Below are 24,414 nucleotides of genomic sequence, written 5' to 3' on the forward strand. Positions count from 1 at the left end.
ATTGTGATGCCTTCTGCTTTACTTTTCTCACCAAGGATTGCCTTGGCTGTTCTGTAATCCAGGGACTTTGTAGCACTATTGTTTGGTCAGATAATGAAGAACATCTTATTTCCAGGATCCTGAAACTCATCAGATCATTTCCACATACATTTCCAGACCCACCCTGCACCAAGTTTACTTTAAAAGAAAATCTGGGGACCTAAAAAATGCACCTTTCACTCTTGAGATGACCAGAATTCTCCCTTGAGTCTGTATTCCTTGCTTTACCCCAAAAGATGTCTCTTTCTGAAGATTGTCCTCATTCTCCCTTGAATGTGTACCTAATTTCCTAAATAAACCTTTGCCTGTACCTCTGACTTCCACATGCTGAAATTCTTTTCCATCCCATAAGCCAAGGTTGAGTTGCTCCTTCTCTCTAGGAACTCCTTGGACCTTTCTCTGGAGACATCTCATCTCTCATGACAAGACCGTATCCAACTCTTACATAAAGGGAAAACTCTCAATTTGTGTAAATCACATTTTATCTAAATTTCTAGATTCATCTTCTAGTAATCTTTTCTCTTGAGCTTTGCAATCTAGCAACATTGATTAATTTGGAGTCCCAAGAAGCTTATGTTTGTTTATCTGCTATCCCATCTACCTTTACTACTTTATTTCTTTCAAATTTCTACCTGGAAAAGTCACCTTCAGACTCCAAAACTGGGTTAACTTTCACATTTCTATGAACATTTTCTTTTAATTCTCCACAACAGCTGACAAAATTAACCAGTTTCACTTCTTTGCAAATCGGTAAGCTAACGTACACACACATTAGAAATTGAACATATTATACTTCATTGGATCCATCTGATTACATTTTTTTCTCCTTTACTAGACCATATAAGGACAAGAATTATATTTTAGCCAGCTAGGTTTCTTCAGTGTCTAGCACAAGGCCTAAAAGATAGAAAATTCTCACTTTGTTGAACTGAATTGACTTGAATTCACCCAAAGATTGAAATCTGAAAGTAATTACTCTCTGAAGCTGTGTCCCAGGGAGCTCTAAAATATTGAGATTTTTTATTTTTTATTTTAAATGCAGAGAGAACTTCCAGATCATTATAGGCCTTGGATGGAAATTGCCAGAAATCTTCCTCACTTGATTGAAAGTCACCAGCTTCGAGCTCACGTCAACAAGGTATTTACTTTTTTCTTTTTCATCTCTTTATCCCCTTCTTACCATCTTGCTTCCATCTTCATGCCACTTTTATATTTCAGTCTTGTGGAGGTGAGACAGTTGAAGTGAGGCAGTTGACCCAGAGAATGGTCATTGCCATTGTCATGGCGTATTACCATGACAATATAAAGATCTCATCCTTCCTAAAAAATAGGGCATCCTTCCTAAAAAATAGGGTGACTCCTTCCTGATCATGACTTTCCCTAAAGCTTCCAGAACCCATACAGACAATACCCGGAATGTAGCAAACACCAGCCAAATGTTTGTTAAAGAAGAATCTGGCTGGGAGTTGAATGCAAGTTCATGAAAAATGTGTGACTCTGAGAGGATAGGTGTGGACATCCTCAGAGGCCCCATTCCAAGTCACATGATAAGTGCTCTGCTGCCTCTGAGTGAATCTGGGCTGATTTTATCTTGGGTCTCACAGAATACTTGAATACAAGAATTTCTGAATTCTAAAGTCAGGATTAGCCTTGGATGATGCAGAAATAATTATCTGCACATATCACATAAGTATTTACATAGAGTTATGTATATGATGAGTAATATGTGACAAAATGAACATTTTTTTTCTCAAGAGTGTGTAAGGAACCAAGAAAATTCCAAGGAAAACCAAAATGACCTCACAAGGAATAATAAGAGGGTATAATAGGAAAGCCATAGACTTCCAGAAATACCTGGATTTAATCTTGGTTCTATCACTCAGGTAGCACATGGACCTGGTGAAAATATATTGACTTCGAAAATTTACTTCCTTCTTAAAGAAAATGGGAGAAATTTTAGTCTCATAGTATTGCTGTGATAACTAAATGGTTTTGAAGGGGACTTCCAGAGCTTAATATATCTTTGATATTTCCTTCTCTTCTTCTCCATCCATCATAATCATGCTACATGATTTCAGAGGCACAAGAAAGATTTTTCTACTCTTCAGAGCTCTATTTCCTGATGGAATCATATTTAGTATCTGTAATTACACACTCATTTAAAAATACTCCTTGAGGTTCAACTGTAATGCACCAATAAAATGTAGAAAAATAAAGAAATAAAAAATATCCCTTGAATGTCTGTTCTGTGAAAAGCACAAGATTAGAAACATATAATAAGAGATTGTCTTCAATGTCTGTGAAGATATTAAAAGTAACCCTTGAAAATTCTTTGCCATTTGTGTAAAAAGTTTCATGGGCATGACCAAAGAAATACAGAAAGAAGAAAGAAGAAAAAAAATATCTCTAGGGGCAGGAAAAGAGAGGAGATTATAGGTGATGGAACAAAAACTTTAAGGAGTTTTAAATCACATTAAGTCAATCATGGGCCAGAAAAGTAGAGAAACAAGCATGGGGTAACCCTGGACAGTTGGAAGGAGGGAAGAATGGAATTCATTTTGTGAAGTATGTAGACTCTTGTACCAGACTTCCCTAAAGTTTTACTTGATTAACCCAACATTATTAAAGGGAAGGGGGCTGGGGATGTGGCTAAAGCGGTAGTGCACTTGCCGGGCATGAGCGGGGCGCGAGTTTGATCCTCGGCATCACATAAAAATAAAATAAAGATGTTGTGCCCACCGAAATGTTCCCGTAAAATTTTGGAAATGGTCTTGTAGAAAGAGCATCTTTGCAGATGGAATGAATTCGTTCGTACTGGAATTCCATACTCTCTAAACCCGATATTACTGGAGTCCACATAAGAAGAGGAAAAATTGGACCCAGAGACAAAAGGATGCAGGGGAATCCATCAAGAGAAGACCGTGCAGTGTTGCATGCCTGTCATCCCAGCAGTTTGGGAGGTGGGGCAGGAGGATCAAAAGTTCTAAGCCAACCTCAGTAATTTAGCGAGTCTCTAAGCAACTTAGCAAGACCCTGTCTCAAAAAGAGACAGAGAGAGAGATAAATTAAGAGAGAGAGAGAGAGAGAGAGAGAGAGAGAGAGAGAGAGAGAGAGAGAAGATTAACACAGATATGGGAGAGATGCAGCAATCTAAAATATACTGAGGATTATGGGCAGCCACGAGAAGTTAGGAGAAACACACGGGAAGTCTCCTTCTAAGACTCCAGAACAAATCAACCCTGTTGATATCTTAATTTTAAACTTTTATCTTCCTTAACTGTGAGAGAGTAACTATTGTTTTAAGCCACTCATTTTGCTATAATTTGTCAGGGTAGCTGTAGGAAACTAAGACAACCTTCTTAACTTCTTTCTCTGCTTCTTTTTACTTATAAAACGTCCAACAACACAAAACCACTCAGAAAAGACTTCACTACCAAAGGCTGAAGGCTGAGACTTAATCAGTTGGAAATCATTTCCAAGGAGATAATATGATCATTTCTAAAACCTCATATGGAGATGTGGATGAAAATACTTGTCCTCTGAAATCTCTTACTTGGTACAGATTACAATATAATAAGTGAGTATAAGTGTGAGGTCCTTGAAAGGCAGAAAGAATACAGGATTATAAAGGTCACTGCTCTCAAAAGAAGAGGTGGTACCAAGAGGAGGTGGACGGTGAGAGCAGTGGACATATGATAGCAAAATTCTAGATACCGAGGAGGAGATCCTATACCCTTTTTTGGAGAAGAAAACAGATTGCCTATACAGGGAAGAAAGTCAAATTGAGATGAGTCTCATCCTCCCACATTTCCTAAGACGATATGTTCACATGGAGTTATACAAGAAACTCAGTAGTATTCTGCAAATACAATAAGGGAAGCTTTATTAGTTTTTAATCTTGATAAAACTGGCCTTCTCTTGTGAACATAAATAGATAAACCAAAAGTTATCAAACAATGTAGAAATCATGAGTAATAGAAAGCGACAGTGGTCTACAGGACGTGCAAAGCCAATGGCTTCCAAAAAATAACCAAAGATGAGATTGATATTTTAAAAATTCTAATTAGTGTGTAGTATATTGTCTTCACTATTAATTGAAGGTTGATATGTGAAAGGAACTATCAGAAAGCAAAGAAACAAATATACAAAATGCTCAAATCCAATAAATTCAGTGAAATATTGACTTTAAAAAAATGAGGTTTAAGAATTCCCCTGAAATTTTTCATAAAGCATATAGCAAGAATCAAAGAAACAGAAACTATCGGAAGCATGAGCATATATACATATGTGGACAAAAAAGAAATGTAAATGATCTAAACTGTTATGTAATAGAATATTACATGGGATTGCATTACAGATTATTATGGGTATGGGAAAAGCAGAACTTCCAACATTTCAGATCTTATGAAATATTTGAGTTTTTATATAAGAAAAAAAATATGAGAGGTTGAGTGAGAGATACTTACAAATACCCTGGTGAACTTTCAAATTTTTTTGCCTAATAAGAAAATTCTTCAACTTCTTAAGGAAAAATAAAAATGAAAGTAATTTAGTTTTAGAGAAACCATATAGAAATATTTATCTATATCCTCACATATTAAATTGTAATTGAATACTTATTTTGCTAAAATTAAATGTATATATATATGTACATATATATATATATGTATATATGTGTGTGTATATATATATATACACATATTCAGCCAAACCAAATGCTGGAGAGGGCTACAGTGAGTCGGTATGCCAAAGGAAAGAAGATCCAGGGAAGAAACTGGTCCAGGGCCCTAACATTGTGAAGGAGCAAGAGACCAAGAAGGTGGTAAATCCTCTTTGAGAAAAGTCTTCAGATTTGGGTCATAGCATGGTACACTCAGCCCCAAAGGGACCTTGCCTGCACGTTAATAGTGCCTTCTACAATTAAACACTTCATCTACCCAGGTTTGAATTGCCAAAAGCTACCCACTATCAAACTGGACTTTTAAGTATAGACCAGGTAAGAGACAAGGCAAGAAAAGAAGCCAGAACTGTTGACCCTAGCTATAAAGAAAACTGTTGGCAAAGAAGTTATCTCTACTAAGAGACCACCTGTCCTTTATATATGATGTCATCACCTTGTGGAGATTAAGAAGTCTCAGCTTCTGGTGATTGCACATGAAGTAGGTCCTGTCAGAATGGTTTTCTTCTTTTCTGCCTGATATTATAAAATGGGAGTTCCCTACTGAATCAACCAATGGGAGAGCCAGACTGGGGCATCTAGCCCACAGAAGATCAGGAATATGCACAACACTGTCACCATAAGGCTGTTTAACTGGACGGCAAGTGTGCTCTGCCTAAACTAGTGGAAGCTATCAGGACCAATTACAATGACACATGATGACCTTCATGGTTACTGGGGAGGCAACACATTGGGTCAAAACTGTGTGGCTTGTGTTCCAAGCTGGAAAAGGCAAAGTCTAAAGAACTCATCACTAAACTGGACTAACTATATACTATTGAGTTTTTTATACATAAAAATAATTTTTTAAATGTCCGTATGTAACAATATGAACTTTCATTCATTGTTGATGAGAATGCAAATTTCAAAGCCACTTTGAAAGATAGCTTCACAAATTCTTGTAAAGTTCAATAGACTTAGCATACAAATCAGCAATAGTATTCCTAAGTATGTATCCATTGAAATTGAAATTTTATATTCACAGGAAAGCTGTATGTGAAACTTCATTCATAATTACCTAAAAAGACTTTGAAGCAACCAACATATCCCTAACAGAAGAGTGGATAAACTGAGTTAAAGCCTTTCTATGTAGTGAAATATATGGCCAAATACTATTTAGTGATAAAAATAAATGAACTATTGATTTGTGCAGCAGCCTGAATGAACATTAAATATACTCAACTAAATGAAAGTTGTCAGACCCTGAAAGTACATATTGTATGATTCCCTTCTTTACATTCTAGAAAAGCCAAAACTATAAGCACAAAATCAAGGGTTACTAGGGTTTGGTGAGGACAGAGTACTTGACTCCAACAGGGATGCACACGGGGACTTTTAGGATGACGAAATTCTTTGTTCTTCATGGTACCCAGTAGTGGGCACATGACACTCCACAGTGAGAAACTCATGGAATTGTACAACATAAAGAATGGACAGTCACATGCGTAAAATTTTAAAAAGTAAACCAGAATATTGGGAGGTCCCAGGATGCAATGCACACTGTGATGAATGAATCTAACTGGACTACAGATTTAGGGCAGAATCTCAATAAAGAGGGAGGGAAAAATGGGAGTTGTCCTAAATTACCTTGGAAAATAATATTCGACTAATATTATTAGCAAGGCTAAAGAAAAAATGAACTATACACAATCCATACTCTAGGGGATAATCTGTTTTTCATTAGATACAGTCTAAACTTGCTTTACTTGTACTTGGGTTGAGCAAATAAGTATTTGGATTGTGGATGATATTTCCCTGTGAGAGAGGAAAGTTACAGATTAACAAGAAGAGAGGGAAGCTAGAAATAATTTGTGGTACTGGAATAGAGTTGGAGACATCAGTATAAAGTTATGTTCAGCTTAATATATATGTATAGACGTGTGTGTGTGTATCTTTATGAACATATATGGGTAGGTGGATACATACACATCAATAAATTGATACTAAGCCAGGTGTATTGGCTCATACCTGTAATGCTAGTGGCTCAGGAGGCTGAGGCAGGAGGTGAGTACAAAGCCAGCCTCGGCAAAAGCCAAGCATTAATCAACTCACTTAGACCCTGTCTCTAAATAAAATGCAAAATAGGGCTGGGGATGTGGGTAGTGGTCGGGTGCCCCTGAATTCAATCCTCAGTACCCCCAAAATAAATCAGTAAATAGATAATAAGTATATCACACACACACACACACACACACACACACACACTTTTCCTAGCTCTGTCCACTGAGAGGATGTGAAAGTAGGGATGACAAAATTCTTTATTCTACATGGTACCAGGAGTAATGAACAAACCCATCACTCAGAGAAATACTCTTTTACTCTTTTTGACAACAAGAACCAGGGCTCCCTGATTATGCACCTGGGTCAGAGAAAATACAAGAGCACCCTAGAACATCTTTCCAGAGAGTAAGGCACTGCTCAAAAAGAATTGTTATAAAAAAATCAAGTGAAACTCAGGAGCCAAACTTAAAGAGCTGCCAATGGCCAGGCTGGAACAATTTGAACATGTAAATAAACTAGTATTCACTTTCATTGTAACTCAAAATTAGTGTACACACACACACACACACACACACACACACACACACACACACACATATATATATATATATATATATATATATATATACTGGTATATCTTAAAAAGATAATTTATGGGTCTGGGAGTGTGGCTCGTGGTGGAGCACTTATCTGGCACACATGAGGCACTGGGTTCCATCCTCAGCACCACATAAAAATAACTAAATAAAACAAAGGTATTGTGTCCTTCTACAACAACAACAATGGTGACGACTACAATTTTACAAAATATAATTTAGGAATATTTATAAAGTTTGAAGAAAAAAGTGTATTTAGTGTATTGATCATCTGTGAGGACAAAAGATAACAAGTAATCACTCAAATCAAGAAGTAAGAAAGTGTACCAGCCATTCAAGCATTTGTTCCAATCAAAAAAATTACAAACCAATATAAAGGAATTAGAGAGGAAAATATGAGTATTTCAGAAACATTGCTAAATGAAATTTTAAAATTTTATGACTGATTCTAAACAATCATTGATAATATAACTATAAAGGAATTTCTGTAACAATGTGTGCAGGCATGTGTGTGTATATATGCATCCTTGTAACCAGGCTACGTTAATATGAAAAAGCTAAAATTTCAAAATTCTTTTTAACAAAATTCAAGACATAGTCATGTGAGAGTTGTGTAAGTTTATACTATATTTATGTCCATTTGCTATTCTGTATTATGAAGCAAATCAACCATAAATAATGTATATTTAACAGGAAAGTAAAACAATTTGCCTTGCCAGTTGTTATGACATACTTTACTACTCAAGCAATTGACATCAGACGGTATGAGGCAGCAGTAAACAGAAAGAACTAAAAAATTATTAGAAAACCTACATATAGATCCATGTATATATTGAAACATGATATGTGGCAGAGGTGAAATTATAGAGCAATATAGAATAGGGTACTTTCTTATAGCAGCATGGCCTATAGTCCATACACGCTGCATGCATAGAGCAAACTAAGTTTCATCTCTTCTTTCACCACAAATGAAAATAAAATTCTTTCAAGATGTTTGAAGAACTTAAATATAAAAGACAAAGGTAGTCAAATTTTAAGAAGGAAATATAGGGGATATTTTTAAAGAATTCCCTAGCAAGATGTATAATTGGGATTTTTTTTTTATAAACCCACTATCATTAAACAAGGCTAAAAGAAAACGAAAAAAAAAAAAAAAACAAAAACAAAAAATCATTTCTTAGTGCTTAGGCAGGAGTGTGCCCTGAGAGGTGAAAAAGTATAATTAATCATAGCAAAATATATGCAATAGTTCTGAAAGTGAATGAGGTGCAGCTGCAGGCTGTAAAGGCTGATGAATATCAAAACCACAGTGTTGAATAAGAAGAGTAAATCACAGCATACATTAAGTATGATGCTATTCTGTTAAGTTCATAATCGTTCCAACTAAACAACACAAGGTAGAGTGGTCATATGCATTTTTACATGACCTATAAATAGCAAGGGAATAAAAAATTCACAAAATAGATGCTTTTGAGGGACAGGCAGGGTATTAGGTAATACAATTAGGGCTCTGAAGGTTTGATCAAGCTCTGTTTCTTAAGTTGAGTGAAAGGTAAGTAAGTGCCTATATGTATTCATTAAGCTGTAAACAGATATCACATGCATTCAATTCATACGAATTCACAAAATACTTCTAATAAGTAAACAGCTATGAGATGAACTTCAGAATGTTCAGTGGAGAGACACTGTTCAAACAAATTGGCCTGAGTCAAGTTGTAGATTCTGAAGGAATGTTCATTATTTCTGAGAAGCTCCTCAACTGTTTTTGTTTGTTTTCTGTGATGCTGGGAATCCAACCCAGGGCCTCATGCATTCTAGGTTAGCACTTTGCCACTGAGCTACACTATCAGCCCAGGTTGTAGAGCATAACATATAATTTGAGGCCTAGGGATATAGCTAGGTGGTAGAGCCACAGGATGCCCTGACTTTGAGCCCCTGAATGGCAAAACCAGGACAAAACCAAAGGGAAAAACTCATACTTCTCTCTGCCAACCTGAGTCCAGAAACTGTCAAAATGTTATTTGAATTTTATCAAGGAAGATAAAGGTTAAATTGGTAGAGCACCTTTTTTTTCTATTGTGATGGAAACCATAATTTATACTAATTAATAAACTTTTAATATCTTCTTATAAGGGAAAAATAATTATGTGTTCATATTTCCAAAGTCATTAAAAATTCAGAACAAATTGGCTGAGGAATAAAATGCAATCAATATATTTCATTCATCTGTGAAAGAGGTATTAATAATGACCCTCTCATAATATCTTTTCAATGTGCCCAACTATAATATAAATAATGTTAAGGTAATGTTCAAAGTATTATTAAAAGAAAACAATAAACTTGGAGGAATTTATAGCATTTATATCAAATATTAAGATCCATATGGAAAATGTGTTCCACCACATCAATAAGATGAATAATCACTGGAAAATATGGGCAAAGGAGATAGAAAGAAATATTCAAGTTGATAATCAATATGAAAAATGACCTCATCAACAAACCAAATATGCAAGTGAAAATAATGAATTAAGTGTGTTTATCTAGCAGGTTGCAATGAATTAAAATAAACAAGCAAACACATTAGCACAGTATTAGTCATGATCTAGAGGAACAAACACATGTTCAAGACAACTCTTTCTGGCAAACAATTTTAAAGTACCCATTAAAATCTTAAATTGCTTCAATCCAGAAACTCTTTTTATGAATTCATCTTGCAAAGATATATACTCAAAAGGGCAAAGATGAGTGCACAAATCTGCTTATTGCAACAATTGTAAGAGCAAAATAAAAAGATAAAATATGCTAAAGTTCTGTTAATAAATGGATCTGTTAAACAGAGGAAAACTGCAGCTATTAAATTTCAATGTATGTGTGTATACAATGTATATATGTATACATGTATATGCCTATACATACATATTTTTTGCCATATAAGTCACTGAAAACAAAAGTGTATAACAGCATATAATGTGGACTATATGATGTATACATTAAAGAAGATTGAATTATTATTGAAAAGATAGATGCATATATAGAAGACATATTAAACTTTTAATGATTACATCCAAGAAGTAATATAGATACTAGCAGAAATTTCTGCTTATAAATTATGTATGTTTTTGAGATATATTGACCTGTATTTGATACTATTTACAGCAATGTTTTATTACTTTTGTAACTTAAAAATATGAACACTATTTTTAAAAGACAATGTTTTTCTCCAGAAGCTTAGTCAAGCTGATGAGTGAGACCTGCCAGGAAAAAAGATTAATGCTAGCTCTTTTAATACTACAATGTCACCAGCAAAACAACATGTGACTAAAGAAGTAGTCACTGAGCTGAGCAAAATTCTGGTGAAATAAAAGATATTGAAACCAACTAATGGAAATGCTGATTCTTATGTTGTACTTAAAGTGGCTTCAATCCCACCTCCTTCCTATCAAAGGAGATTACAACAAATACTAAGAAAATCAGGAAATAAGCCAGTTCACTGTTGTGAGGTACAAAAGGGGAAATGTTTCAATATTAAATTAAGCTAAACTATTTTATCCAAGTATATACTTTCTATCTTACAATGAACCAAAAGTAGAAAATCAAGCTGATTGCCTTAAATTGAGGGAAACAGGTGTATGACTCACTGTTTCTCTAATTCATCTTTGTGTATCACATATACACACACTTCCATACACAAATATATAAAATATTCTCCTATAAGTTTTTCTTCTTTCTTTTTTTTTTCTGTTTTAATCCCTTTAGTTGTTTTTAGGCAAGTGATTTATCACTGAGCTAAAGCCCCCAGCATTTTTGTTGTTGTTGTTTTTGAGACAGGGTTTTATTAAGTTGGCCATGTAGGCCTCAAACTTGCAATCTTCCTGCCTCAGTCTCCCCAGAAGTGGAGACTACAGACCTGCACCACCATGTTTGGCTTTTAGTTGGTTTATAACTGAATACTTGGAGGGTAAGGCCAGGGACTCTGGAATGTATGTGCATGAAGTTTCCTAAAAAGTGTCTCCAATCATGATGAGTATTTCTCATCTGAACCTTATTCCTTTACCTAAAGGCTGTCCCGTAGGTTAGCTGTGACTATTTCCACAGCTAAAATGTGGCTAGTAAAAATTAAGGAGCTACTAATGGATTTTGAAGGCTTTGAAAGAGCAACTGTAAAATATCTTGTTATTTTTATATTGATTACATGTTGATAAATCTTTAATACAACCACTTGATAAAATTGAAAACTCATTTTACTTGTCTCTTTTTTACTTTTTTTTTTTTTAAATGTGTTTTGACATTTTTCAAACGAAACGTATGACTCACATATTTCCATGAGACAGTGCTGACATGGACAGTAGGACTGTAGTGGTCAGCAGACCTGACCCGGTCTTTCCTGGCCTTGTGACTTTGGGCAAATATTTTAACGTCTTTGAATCTCAGTTTTATCCTCTGGATTTGGGGGAAGACAGCATACCATCCTGCATGGGCAGTTTGGACACTTTAGTATGCGTATTATAAGAAATACCTTAAAAGTAACCTAAGGACTGTTACAATTTTTAGCTGGTGCCGGCTAAAATGCAGCATCTCAGCAGGGCCCGCAGGATCAGCTCCCCAGCCACAGCCCAGAGCACTTGGTGTTTGCTATAGTGTTGGAGAATTCTAATCCGGCGATGAGAGACTGCCCCCTGGTGGACTGAGCAGGGATGCAGAGGAGGAGGCCTATGCTCCAGAGCCGCGGGCACCAACCTCTCTGCTCTGCCCGCCTGGCAGTGCCTGGAGAGCTGAAAGATGCTGGAAACTTTCCCGCCATCCCATTCTTGACCTTCCCGCCGGAAGAGAGTCACCAGCAAGATCTAGCTTGGGCTGTGTCTAGAGTAGGGGGTGCACAAAGTGGGGAGGAGAGCAGGGGGGATGTGCTCAGAAAGACAGTGCTCAGAGATTGCTGAGATCAGCCACGACAGCCAGGGGAGCCCCAGGCAAAATTGAGAAATCGGTGATTTGTTAGGTGCAGGGCTGTCACGGATACCTAATGTCTGGCTTGAACCCAGTGAACATTATGCAAGAGAGGCAGGCACTCTACCAACTGAACTATGTCCCCAGCCCAGGGACAATGCTTTTAATAATGACACTACCTTTAAATGTCTCATTGAGGCCATTGTTATCCCCATTTTGAGAAGGAAGAAATGGGCCTGGGAAGGGAGCAGGTATGAAAAGACCTTGCCACCTTTATTGCTTGGCCCTCCCTTTACTCCAGGAGTCAATGGAGAGTACCCTGCGTGGTGACCACCATGTGGGACTATTACAGGGTTAAATGATGTCAAGTAAACAGATGGCCTTGGTAAAACAAGTGACACCTATGAAATAAATTCTCTCAATCCTAGGAGCAATTTATTCTACAATACTCGAACCAAGCAGTAGCTTCAGCAATGGAGACCAGAGTCTTTGGCACGATTGAGCGGATAATTTAGGGATTCAGGTGGGGTAATTGGGTACTTCCTTAACAATACCATGTGGGTTACCTCCCATACTGAGTGTCCTAGGATCTGGGGATAAATAAATTGGCATGAAGGCTAATCAGCTTCTTCATTGAAATCTAACAGGCTTCCTTACACCTTTCAAATCACAGGACCCTGTACCTATCTCCCACCCTCATAGCTGTTAATCTTTGGAATGTCTCTTGAACAGATGCCCCTCCTGAGCTGCCAGTTCCTAAAGGGTTACCGGGAACAACGCTTGGCCCACTTAGTCCTGAGCTCTATTACCATGGGATATGTCTGGCAGGAAGGAGAGGCACAGCCTAAAGAGGTAAGAGGCAGAGAGATGCCTGTTCTATCATCTGCCTGTTCCTCTGCACCTGGGATAAGCTCTCTGCTTGGTACTATACTTTTTAAAGTGTACTTTCTTATTTATTTTGTGGGATATCCGTTGAAGGAGAGGAAAAGAGACAATTTAAATAAAGAATTACTTTTTTTCCTGGTAGGAAGCTAATATTCTTTTAGACTGATAGTCATATTCCCTTTTATTAATTAGCCTTTGAGACTATTTTCTCTGGTTCTTTCCTCCATGAATGTGTAAAGAGCTGCATTTGAAGGCATCCTGAAAACACATTGAAGACTTACAGCTGTCTTATACTCCTAAACATATCTGTTATTTTGGCTGCTTTTTTTACAATCTCATAAATATATAGGGTTACACTATGTCAATTTTACAAACTGAGGAGCACAGAAGTTAAGTCCCTTGTCCAAAGTCAGAGAGCAAATTAGTAGAAAAGCCAGGGCCAGAACTTGGCACTTCTGATTTCTCTCATGGAGACTTCTTTTCCTAGAGGGGCACGTTGACATTTATAACACTGATATTTATGTAGTACTGCTCTTTAGGCTAATTATAAGCCTATCTCTTGATAATTTATCTGTTCTTTTCTGACATTTTGCATAAACTTTTAAAATCACAACATGTACTTTGGGACATAAATTCCTGGGCTCTACCACCCATCTTCTAAACTAATATTACTTTCCATTTCTTATAAAGATCCTTATTCCAGAAATCAAAAAGTGTTCCGTGTTCTAGAAAACACAGTTAAGTGAACAGCCTGTGCCCTGTTTGTCTGCCTCATTGATTCCACCACTTCTTCCTCCCCAAAGCACAGGAAGGAGCCCTAGGGACAAAGTGGAGAGCTGTTTCGGGGCTTTTATGATGTACATCTCATTTTGAAAAAGTTGTATGTCTGAAAAATTTGAAACCTAGGCACATGGACATGCCAATGAGGACATGCTATCTTCTCCCTAAATCACTGTCTTAAAGTAGGGGGAGAAGTAGTCCAAGGGCAGGGGGAGGCAGTCTCCAGCCTACTGCTGTATCCATGTGGTTTCAAGCCACCGCACAGGGCTCCTCATTTCCAGACCCCAGACCTGGCCTTCGGTCATCTCTTACTGTTTTAAAATGTTCTTATTAATACATATTGATTGCATGAATTATTGGGGTTCATTTATATTTCCATGCATTGTCAAATTCAACCTCCCTTTTTCCCACCCTCTTCAAAATACCCCTTTCAATCCATATTAATCACTATTCTGTTTTGAGTTCCAGTTTTTTTTGGGGGGGGTAAAGTTTCCACATAGAAGAATAGGTGGCACTTGCTTTTCCGGCTAATTTCACTTAATATAATGTCCTCTGATTACATATATTTTGCTCTTATTAGAGGATTTCATTCTTTTTGGGGGGGAGGGTGGTACTAGGAATTGAAATCAGGGGCACTCAACTACTGAGCCCCAGTCCTATTTTGTATTTTATTTAGAGACAGGGTCTCACTGAGTTGCTTAGCGCTTCAATTTTGCTGAGGCTGCCTTTGAACTCATGTTCCTCCTGTCTCAGCCTCCCCAGTTGCTGATTTTACAGGTGTGCACCACCACACTCAGCGACTTCATTCTTTTTTATGGCTAATCCACTATTTTGTATACATACCACATTTTCTTTATCCATTTCAGAGGCACCTAGGCTGATTCCATACCTTAGCTGTTGTGAGTACAGCTGCCATGTGCAGATGACTCTTGTGCAGATGACTCTTTTTTGTATGCTGGTTTCATCACCTTCGAATATATATATAGTTAGGAGTACTTTTAGTTTTTTGAGGAATCTCCATACTGGTTTCCAAAGTGGCTGTGCCAATTTGCATTTCCAACCAGAGTGTACTAAGATCCTATTTTCTCCACATACTTACCCTAATTTGTTATTAGCTTTATTTGTTTATCTATCTATTTTGGTAATCACCGTTCTGGTTGAGTTGAGATGGCATCTCATTGTGGTTTTGACTGCGTTTCCCTCATGGCTAATGACATTGAGCATTTTTCATACTTGTGTTGACCATGTATCTGACTCCTACCCTTGCCTTCTAAAGAAAGTGTTCCTTTGAGTCTCAAAATTCAAAAGTCTTTATGATTTTTTATCTAAAAAATGCTTTCCCAAATCTACCTAAAACTCCAAGTTAAAACAAAACAAAAAACAAAACAAAAAAACAAAGTGAAGTAGAGCTTCTTTAAAGATATTTCTATCTTAAAAGAACATGAGGTGAAGAGATGAGGAGCATACATATGTTTTTTTTTTTTTAATTTGGACTAATCTAACTTTAATTTAAATAGAGAATCCCATGGATCTGAGTAGCTTTTCTGGGATGTAAGCAGATAAGGCTCTGTGGCATCTGTTCAAGAGAACTCCAAAGATTAACAGCTGAAAAGGTAGAGAAGGGGTTAGGGGTTCCGTGACTTGAAGGATCCATTGGGTGTAAGGAGATTAGGTGTATTTTAAAGATGTCATACCATGAGTAATGGAACCAGGGACTTCATATCTCAAAGTGTAGGTTGAAACTACAAAAAATTATGCAAAGAGTCAGAGGAGATAGAAGAAGGTAAATAGTGTCTGTCCAGAAATGGTTTATTTGAAAGTCATTATCGGGTTTGACTTAGGAAGTGATCAACAGACTTGGTTTCCACACAGACTGAAATGTCTGTCTTTCTCACTCTTCTCCAGTGTGCTCTGTCTCTCTGATTGACACACAAACACACAAGCACACACATGTATTTCCATCTATGTGTATCCCCGTATCTAGAGGTCTAACTATCTGTCTAGAGAAAGAGTTTTTCCCACTGCTAATTTCTTTAGCTCCTGCTTTAGTATTGTTTTTTTTTTTTTTGCATAGCCGGTTTCTGAGGTTAGTAATTTTCATACATGTCGCAGTGTGTACTCATAAACAGTGCTGCCACTAAGTTACTGTTCACGGATATCTGCATGAAGCATGTGAATAAGGATCACTCTGCTAATTCAAATGTGATCCTCAAATCATTTCTTGACCAGAGGATTGCTGGAATAAAAGACAACCGTAGGTATTTCCTCTGCCACGTTCTTCCTAGAATGTGATATTTGTCTGGATTTATATTTGAAAGGTGCTGCCAAGAAATCTTGCCATTCCCTTTGTGGAAGTCTCCAGGAACTTGGGACTCCCTCCTATCCTGGTACACTCCGACTTGGTGCTGGCAAACTGGATGAAAAGGAACCCAGAAGGGTAAGGAAGGGAGAGAACATTTCGGATTTTGAAACTCAGTAAAGGGTGGTCTTAAAACTTCACCTCTCTCCACAAGGAAAGTCCAGACTTTTCAGTTCCTTTATCATTAGGGATGTTCGTATTGATTGTCTGTTTTTGTGGTTCCAAAAAAAAGATTAAACTTGATCATAAGTGTCTCCGAAATCCCTCTGAATACATGGCCCACTTTTTCTTGCTGTTGTCACATCATATCTAAAAATTTTAACCCAACCTTCGAGGTCCTGTATAATCCTACTTCACTCTTTTTTCCCCTAATCCTACTTCATTTATTCCTTCTGATTAAATTGTTTCTTCCCTGATATGCCCTCCATTGAAGTCAAGTCAGAACCTTCAATAAATGATCATTATACAGTGATCATAAAATAATGATTATATATGATAGGAGAGTTGGTGATCTAGGTATGTTAGATTGATAATTTGATTAATAATGTCATCAATTCTACCTAACATATCACTTTTTTGATAATTCTGCTGGGAATAAAAGCTTTTGTCTGTGGAACAAATAGCATGATTTTGTAACAAGTAAGAAATCCAGTAGTCAGAAATGAGTGGGAGAGAAGTATTAAATTTCCCATTGAACTTTTATTTCCACAGACAAATTTATTTCTGGCTATAGATGCAAGATATAGCACTTACATTTGTGACAGATTAAAATATCTGAAGAAACATTCAGGTTGAATGTGAGGAAGAACTTCTTCAGCATGATGGTTGCAGGTAGCCAAGGATTCCTAAAGGAGATGATGGGACTCAACTGTAAAGGAGTAAATACTTAATGCACAACTTAGCTTTTAGGGTTAATTTATATTCCCATTAGAAGAAGAATCAATGGGTCATCTCAGGTCTCTAAGGACCTCTAAGATCTGGAAATTTGTTTTGTTGAATAATTACATTTTAATTTTGACCAATTATGCTTTAATAACAGAAGTGGTGATCATTGAAAATAGCAAAATCTAGCTTAGAATTTGGGTGGGAAAAGATAATGAATGAACACACATGAATTATTCTTGTCAATGCATTGGATATTGAATAAGCTGGATTTACAATTCAGAAAAAAGTGCGGAGACAGGAAGATTAAAGGGAAAAATGGCAGTCCTGGATTGGGAAAGTCAAAACACAAAAGAGAAGGCTGGCGTCCTACAAAGTGAGAGTATTGGGCTTATTTAACCCTAGATAAGCAGACACAGTCCTGGGCTTCCTCGCAAATGCTTGTTGGTACATCTTGAAGTCTTTTAATATGCCTAGCACACAGCTAAGTTCTTTGAATAATAAATAAAAGCATAGTAGTGAAGGACTTCCAAAGTGGCTAAATAATGAGACAAAGCAGAGCATGACAAATGTCAAAGGGTGTCACAAACAATATGTTCACTGGAACCACACAGTGGTTCCTAGTCCAGGCATAGCCAATGATGTGCAAGATGTATGTCAATATATGTCTCACGAGTGTGTGTGCCTGGGTACCTGTGACCCTGGAAGCTATATCTGGTTTACAAACTCAATTATTTCTTCTTCTTTTCTTTCTCTTGGTGGTTTCCAATAACTGAACTTTGGCTAGACCCATGGAAATTAGGTAAGTTGTCAGAAAGCTTTTACTCTAGAATCTAAGCTAAATTTTAAAGCTTATAATAGAACATGAACAACCTAATTTATTTGTATTGCACTAATTTATTTGTATGCATAAAAAAGATAGAAAGGAAAATGCCAAAAATTAACAGTCCAAAAATTGGAGATGGTTGATTTTGCCTTGTAAGAATGAGGAACTTACTTTTCTTTATTTCTTGATTTTCCAATCTATGCACAATAAAGCAAGTAAAGTACAATAGAAGGAAACAGATTTAAAAAATAACCTCACCAAGTATTTGACTCTTTGAAATCTAATGCTTTGAAAAATATTTCTGTCTTACAATAACTTCTATGAAAATCAAATTATAGGCAGATTACACCTATAGAAGAATCTCTTTGAAACATCTCATTATTATATGGAGTAGAGCTCATGGAGCAGGTATAGCCAAGACATTCTTAGGCTCCACTTTCCCTAAAAAGCAAAGCTACCCCTGAAGCCACTGTTGTTTCTCCCATCCTCAGACCTCAGCCTCCATTAAAGAATAAAAGAATAAAAGCTGTAGTTCAGGAGGTGTGGGGAGGTGAAAGGCGAAAATATCAATTCCCATGCTAATGTAACTCTGTTGAATAATGCAATTCCTGTCTTAAGTTTTATTTTGTTCTCATTTGGTTTGTTTTGCTCTGTTCTTATACTTAAGGTGTGAGAGACATCTATGTTACAGGATTCTTTGGAGTTAACTTCGTAGGTTTTTTAGACAGGATCGACATCTGAGATATTTGAATCAATCTAAAGGACAACTGGTCATTTAAAAAAATATGTATTCCTCTGTAATGGTCTTACAGCTCCTGGTATATTGGATGGCATTTAGTTCCAGATTAAAAGGAACACTGGTCTGGTTATGTGCTATAGGAGTTATATGTTGACCCTGAACAAGCCATTTTGTGTCTCTGGGCCATAATTTTATATATGTAAGAAAGGAGCATGGTTACCCCAGCTTGAAGACTCCTCATCTTTGGACAACAATGATGTGATCCTCAAGAAGCAGCTATACCTTTAGCTAAGAACTGCCTATCCATATTTCACTTGGCCATTCCACTGAACTGATAGTCCAGGACCATCAGGGCCATGCTAACTTTGAGTGAGAGTCCTCAGGTAAGGTGAATTTGGATTTGAATGCATTATTCTCATTCCTCCATGATGCTGCTGAAGATAAATACTCATCCTCAGGTTTGTCTTAAGGAGTGAGAAGCATGTTTTCCTGACTTATCTGTAGTAGGCTACTTGGTGGAGACCTATGGCACTGAGTATTTGTAGCACAGTGTCCACCCTTTTAACCATGTGACAATCTCCTTCCCAAGTAACCTGGACACCATCATCCTGTTTCCTGGGGGAGAGAGTCTGCGTGGCTTCATACTGGTGACTGTTTTAGTGGAGAATGCAGCTGTGCCTGGAATTAAGGTATCTTCTCACTTTATAACCTTTTTTTTTCTTTTAAATTTGAGAAATTAGTCTGAGATAACTCTCTCCAACACCAGTTCCTTTCCCTGAAGTAGATTTCTCAATGTAGATAAATATTAAACTTGTCCTACTTAGTTCAAATCTGAGAGAAAAGGTCTCAACTCTAGTGAGCTTCATTTGCTTAACTGCTGTAAAACTTGGAGTATATAATTTCTGTATGCATCACTCTAGCAATGGGAAATCAAGGCAAACAAGATGGAAATTGTTCCAGCCTTGATGGAAGCACAGGATCTAGTGGAGGGAGATGGATGAATATAGAGTGAGAAGGAGAAAAAATGTCATGTTTCATGAAAAGACAAGTCTAGAGTTAAAGGATCAGGCAAAGCCTCCCCAGAGAAATGACAGCTAAGTTAACACCTGAATGGTGACAGAGAGAGAGAGAGAGAGAGAGAGAGAGAGAGAGAGAGAGAGAGAGAGAGAGAGAGAGAGAGAATATGAATCAAGAGCACACACAAATATATTCCTGGCAAAAAACATTGCTATATAGCCTCAGAGAAAAATGAAATGAAATGTATTTTAGGTATTTAGTGCCAGAAGGCAGCATTAAGTTGACCTTGCCCTGGGATTGCAGGTTTGAATTTTTTTCAGGTACCCTACATGTATCAGAAAAGGCTGGGGGAGCTTTAGAATCTGATTTTTATCAAAGACAGAGCTTTGGAGTTAGGATGCCCTAGTTGACAATATAGTAGAAATGAACATAATGTGTAATAAATCCAAAAGAAAAGGGGATAAAAATAATAGAGCTTAGTCTCTTCAAGATGTATAAGGAGTAGCAGCCACTAGAAAGAATCAGAAAAAACCTAACCAGGGTTCTGTCTGGAAGGTGCCAGAAAGATTCTGGCTTTCAATAGACTTCACGGCAAATCTCATTTCAAGAATACTCCCAGGAAGATGTGACAATCTAGCAGTTTGTGGGGTGCCTGCCCTTGGGTTTCCCAGCCATGGAACCTCAGTGGGCTTTAAGAGAATGCTGGCAAACAAAGCAATCTCATCCCCAGGCACTTGCTCAAGCAATGCATGCTGTCCTGCAGCCCAGCCAGGATGCCCTGCTCGAGGCCCTGCAGCAACTGAAGCTCTGCATCCAGGACATGACCAGAACCTTAGGACGAATGCATGGTATAATGCCCCCTTGCTTCTGAAGGATCCAAGAGGTTGAGGGCTCTGCAGGTGGGAAAGAGTTTGGGCACATCCAAAATGGGTGAGGACTGATCTTTCCACAAGATGGCGCTGGTGCACCATCTTTCTTTTAAAGTAGACCTAATTTTGCTGTTCTAACAGAGAATGAGTCTGTAGAGGCATTTTCACAGTTTTGCCCTTCTTTATATTTTCCTGGGATTAGCATAATTTCCTCTCTTCAGAGGCCAGATATATTTTTGGTCTTGTAGGAAGCTTGGGAAGAGGGAATGGGCCAACCCTGTAATATTGGTCTTGTGTGCTGCCTCCAGCCATGTTTGGCGGCTGCAAGGCAGGATTGTGATGACGGAGTTTTTCTTTATATTCTTCCTTTGGATTCTTTTCTCTCTGTTGGTATCTGAGATGACTGACTCTGGCTTAAGGCCTCTGTGTCTAGTACAAGTATGAATTGTAATGAATTGTGGCTAGTTAAGTGGCCTGTCCCTCCTGAGTTACATCTTATTCTGTTTACTACATTCCATGTCCAATGTCTGGCAGGATCTTTAACTTCCTCTACCAGAGAAATCTAAAAATCATGACTGGTGAGTGTTTAAGGAAGGTTTGGGAGAAGGGTGTGATCCATTAGCACGAGAAAAGTAGAGGCTAAGTATCTTTCCCTGGATCCTGTTTCCCTGAGAGATTCTGGGAAAAAGAGTGTTCAGAGGAAACCTGATAGGAGAAGGGAGAAGGTGGTGCTGAGATTTGCACCTTACATTAGTTAAATAAATTTGTTAATCATCTGGATGCTCTGCACTAGTAGAAGTCTACCCCTAATCACCGGATTATGTATTATTTACAATCAACTTCTCTGTTACACACTTTCTATTTTCATTTTTTTCCCCCATTTCCTTGTCTTACCCTTAACATCCTCATGGTCAATAGGTATATTGCCAGACAAGTTCCCCTAGGTAGTGAGATAGAGTTTTGTGTCACCAAGACAACTTGAGATCGTTATTCAGGATGGGACTATAACCAGACACAGAGCAGGTGACTTTGGATCTTATTGATGAGTACCAGGAGTAGTTTTGAGGGGCTATGAGAGTCTCTGCACAGGTTACAGTGAATGGAGCAGTAAGGGGACTCACCTAATGTCCGACCGAGGTTTTCTAGTCACTTCCTAAGTCTAGAGCAACCTCTTCTGCTGTCATAATCATCTTCTGCAGTAGGTCTGATGGTCTGGGATGGTACCAGGGATAACCTTCTTGTTTTCCCCAAAGACAAATTTTCCCACGCAGTCATGTTTGTTTTAAAGATTTTACTACCACTCATGTCTACCTCTATGGAGAAATAGTGAACATATCTGTATTTTCCAAAGATGGCCACAACATTCTCCCATGTCCTTCCATGAGCTCCTCATCAACGTGACCTGAAACTCCTCTCCTCCAGAGAGGAGTGTGTGTGCCTCGTCTTGATCAATAGAATGCAGTTGAGAGAACAGCTCCTGATGACTTCTCTAGCTCCAGGCTAGAGAAGGTGAGGCATCTTCTGTCTTGTACATGGAGACACCATGTAAAAAGTCCAGTGCCCCTGAGGGCACCATGCTGCAGGAGGAGAAAAACCACACAGAGAGGTGTTTCAGAAGGCACCCGGCACAGGAGTGAATGAACCTTTCAAGGATTCTAGGCTCCAATATCAAGTTATCCTCAGTCCTCAGGTCTTCCCAACAGAGTCCCCAGACACTGTGAAGCAGAGACAAGCCATCCCCACCTTGTCCTGGGCAGAAACCAGACCAACAGAATATAATGCCAGTAGGTAGAGAGTCGCAGCTTGTTATTCTGAAATCAGAATTGCAATCTGCATAATAGAGCTGGGCTGAACATCTCCTGGCTTTCAATCCCCAAAGTGGAACTTACCTCAACAACTACTTCTTTCAGAGCCCAAATGTAGGAAGTGTCAGATATGCTTCTTCTTTCCTTCATAAATACACCCTTTCCAGGCATGTAGCCTGTTCATACTTAAGGCAGAGTAGAAAATGCTCTTTCTAGACTTTAGTTGGTACTTTAGAGAACTACCATGCTATGCATCCCAGTTCACTGGGTCTCTATCCATCTTTACAGAGATTGACACAGTGCTTACTACTGACTATAAAACGAGACTACTCTGTTTTCATTCTCTGCCTCCCCATAAGAGGCCATCACAGTGCTAAAATTATCATATTCATCTTAACTTGCTTTCACTTACTCATGTCAATATTGTGACTCTTGCAGGGTCTATGTCTAGCTCTTCATTTGAATTGGTGGATTACACAGTGTTCAACCAGGTGTGAGCTCTGCAATCCATCAGAAAGATAAAATATCTTCAGATTTTCAAGCACTTGAATTGTTTACAGACATAATATTTGCCATGTTTACTGATAGTTCTCATTCTCTAAGAGTTAATTTTTTTTCTTGGAAAAGCTAAATGATACATATCTCTCCAAAGAGCCATGAAAAAAAAATTGCCTTTATTTTCTTCTGAGTCAACCAAATTTCTGACTCCTCCTTAATCCATCGGCAGCTTTAAGAAATTTTCTCTAAACACTGATGTGGAGGCAGGATGTTTCCTTCTAACAACTTAGTATGTGCTATTAAATTATATTTTCCAAGTAAATTGGAGCTAAACTGTCATGTGAACTTCTATTCATTCTCTTCTGAATGTTCACTTAGTTTTTTCAAAGGAATGTTCTGATTTAATTTGTGAACTCATTTTGTCTGAATCTAATTGGAAAATAATTAACACTGGAATTCTTCTATGTTAAATTCTATATAATGATAAAATCATATTAACACTTCTAATGTCTGTCTTCACTCATGAGTCAGTTACACACAGTAATTAGAATATATCAAAGCCATTGAACCCCAACTTAATTTCAATGTTTATTTACCTTAAGTCCAATTTTATCATGTTTATGGGTTAAGTCTGAAAATAGACATCTGTATACGCAAAGAGCTCACAAAATATTGAAGATTTTTATCAGCTTTAGAGAAGACTTCTTAGAGACATGAAAACTTAAATTACATATCATACATCAAAAGTACATAAAAATCTACAATAATTATTATGATTTTGTATGGTTATAATTTACTTTGATTTGCTTATTTATTTACAAACTTTTAAAATCTTCACTCGTTTTGTTGCTGGGGGTTGAGTCCAGGGGCAAGCGCTCAACCACTAACCTACATCTCCAGACCTTTTAAATTTCATTTTGAGATCAGGTGTTGCTAAATTGCCCAGGCTGGGACTCAGTCTCCTAAGTAGCTGGGCACAGGGGTATGTGTCACCTCCCCAGCTTGCTTGTCACTCTTTACACATATTTATTTCATCTGAAGCACATCTCTTAGGATTTCCTCTAGTGAGCAGCTGCTATGGCTAAACTCTTATGTATTTATTATTTGTTTGTTCCTGGGGATTGAACCCAGGAGCATTCAACCACTGAACCACATCCCCAACCCTTTTTTACATTTTATTTAGACACAGGGTCTCACTAAGTGCTTAGGGCCTCACTAAATTGCTGAGGTTGGCTTTGAACTTGTGATAATCCTGCCTCAGCTGCTGAGATTTCAGGTGTGCACCCCTGCGCCTAGCTAGGTAAATTCTTCCATCTAAAATTCACCTGATTTTTTTTATCTGAAAAATAGTTTTGTTAGCAGTTATATTCTTTCAGATGTTAAATATATCATTACAGCATCTTCAGGTTTCCTTCGTCACTGTTGAGACATAGCTTTCATTCCATCTTTCCCCCTGA

General features: G+C 37.6%; 1 protein-coding gene across 3 annotated transcripts in view; it reads left to right on the plus strand.

Annotated features, from left to right (window-relative positions):
- The window catches only part of Ido2 (indoleamine 2,3-dioxygenase 2), a 54,367-nt gene that overhangs the window by 13,635 nt on the left and 16,318 nt on the right, over positions 1-24,414 (plus strand). Inside the window, exons 2-7 of one of the 3 annotated variants that reach the window (XM_005341130.5) lie at positions 1,082-1,177; positions 13,030-13,149; positions 16,281-16,399; positions 17,991-18,005; positions 19,358-19,457; positions 20,516-20,633. In XM_005341130.5, coding sequence (XP_005341187.2) covers positions 1,082-1,177; positions 13,030-13,149; positions 16,281-16,399; positions 17,991-18,005; positions 19,358-19,457; positions 20,516-20,633 — 568 coding nt within the window. The remainder of the gene's footprint in view (positions 1-1,081; positions 1,178-13,029; positions 13,150-16,280; positions 16,400-17,990; positions 18,006-19,357; positions 19,458-20,515; positions 20,634-24,414) is intronic. The other 2 variants (XM_078031253.1, XM_078031252.1) reach the window with 2 other exon arrangements.

The sequence above is a fragment of the Ictidomys tridecemlineatus genome, chromosome 14 (assembly GCF_052094955.1).
Source record: "Ictidomys tridecemlineatus isolate mIctTri1 chromosome 14, mIctTri1.hap1, whole genome shotgun sequence".
NCBI lineage: Eukaryota > Metazoa > Chordata > Mammalia > Rodentia > Sciuridae > Ictidomys > Ictidomys tridecemlineatus.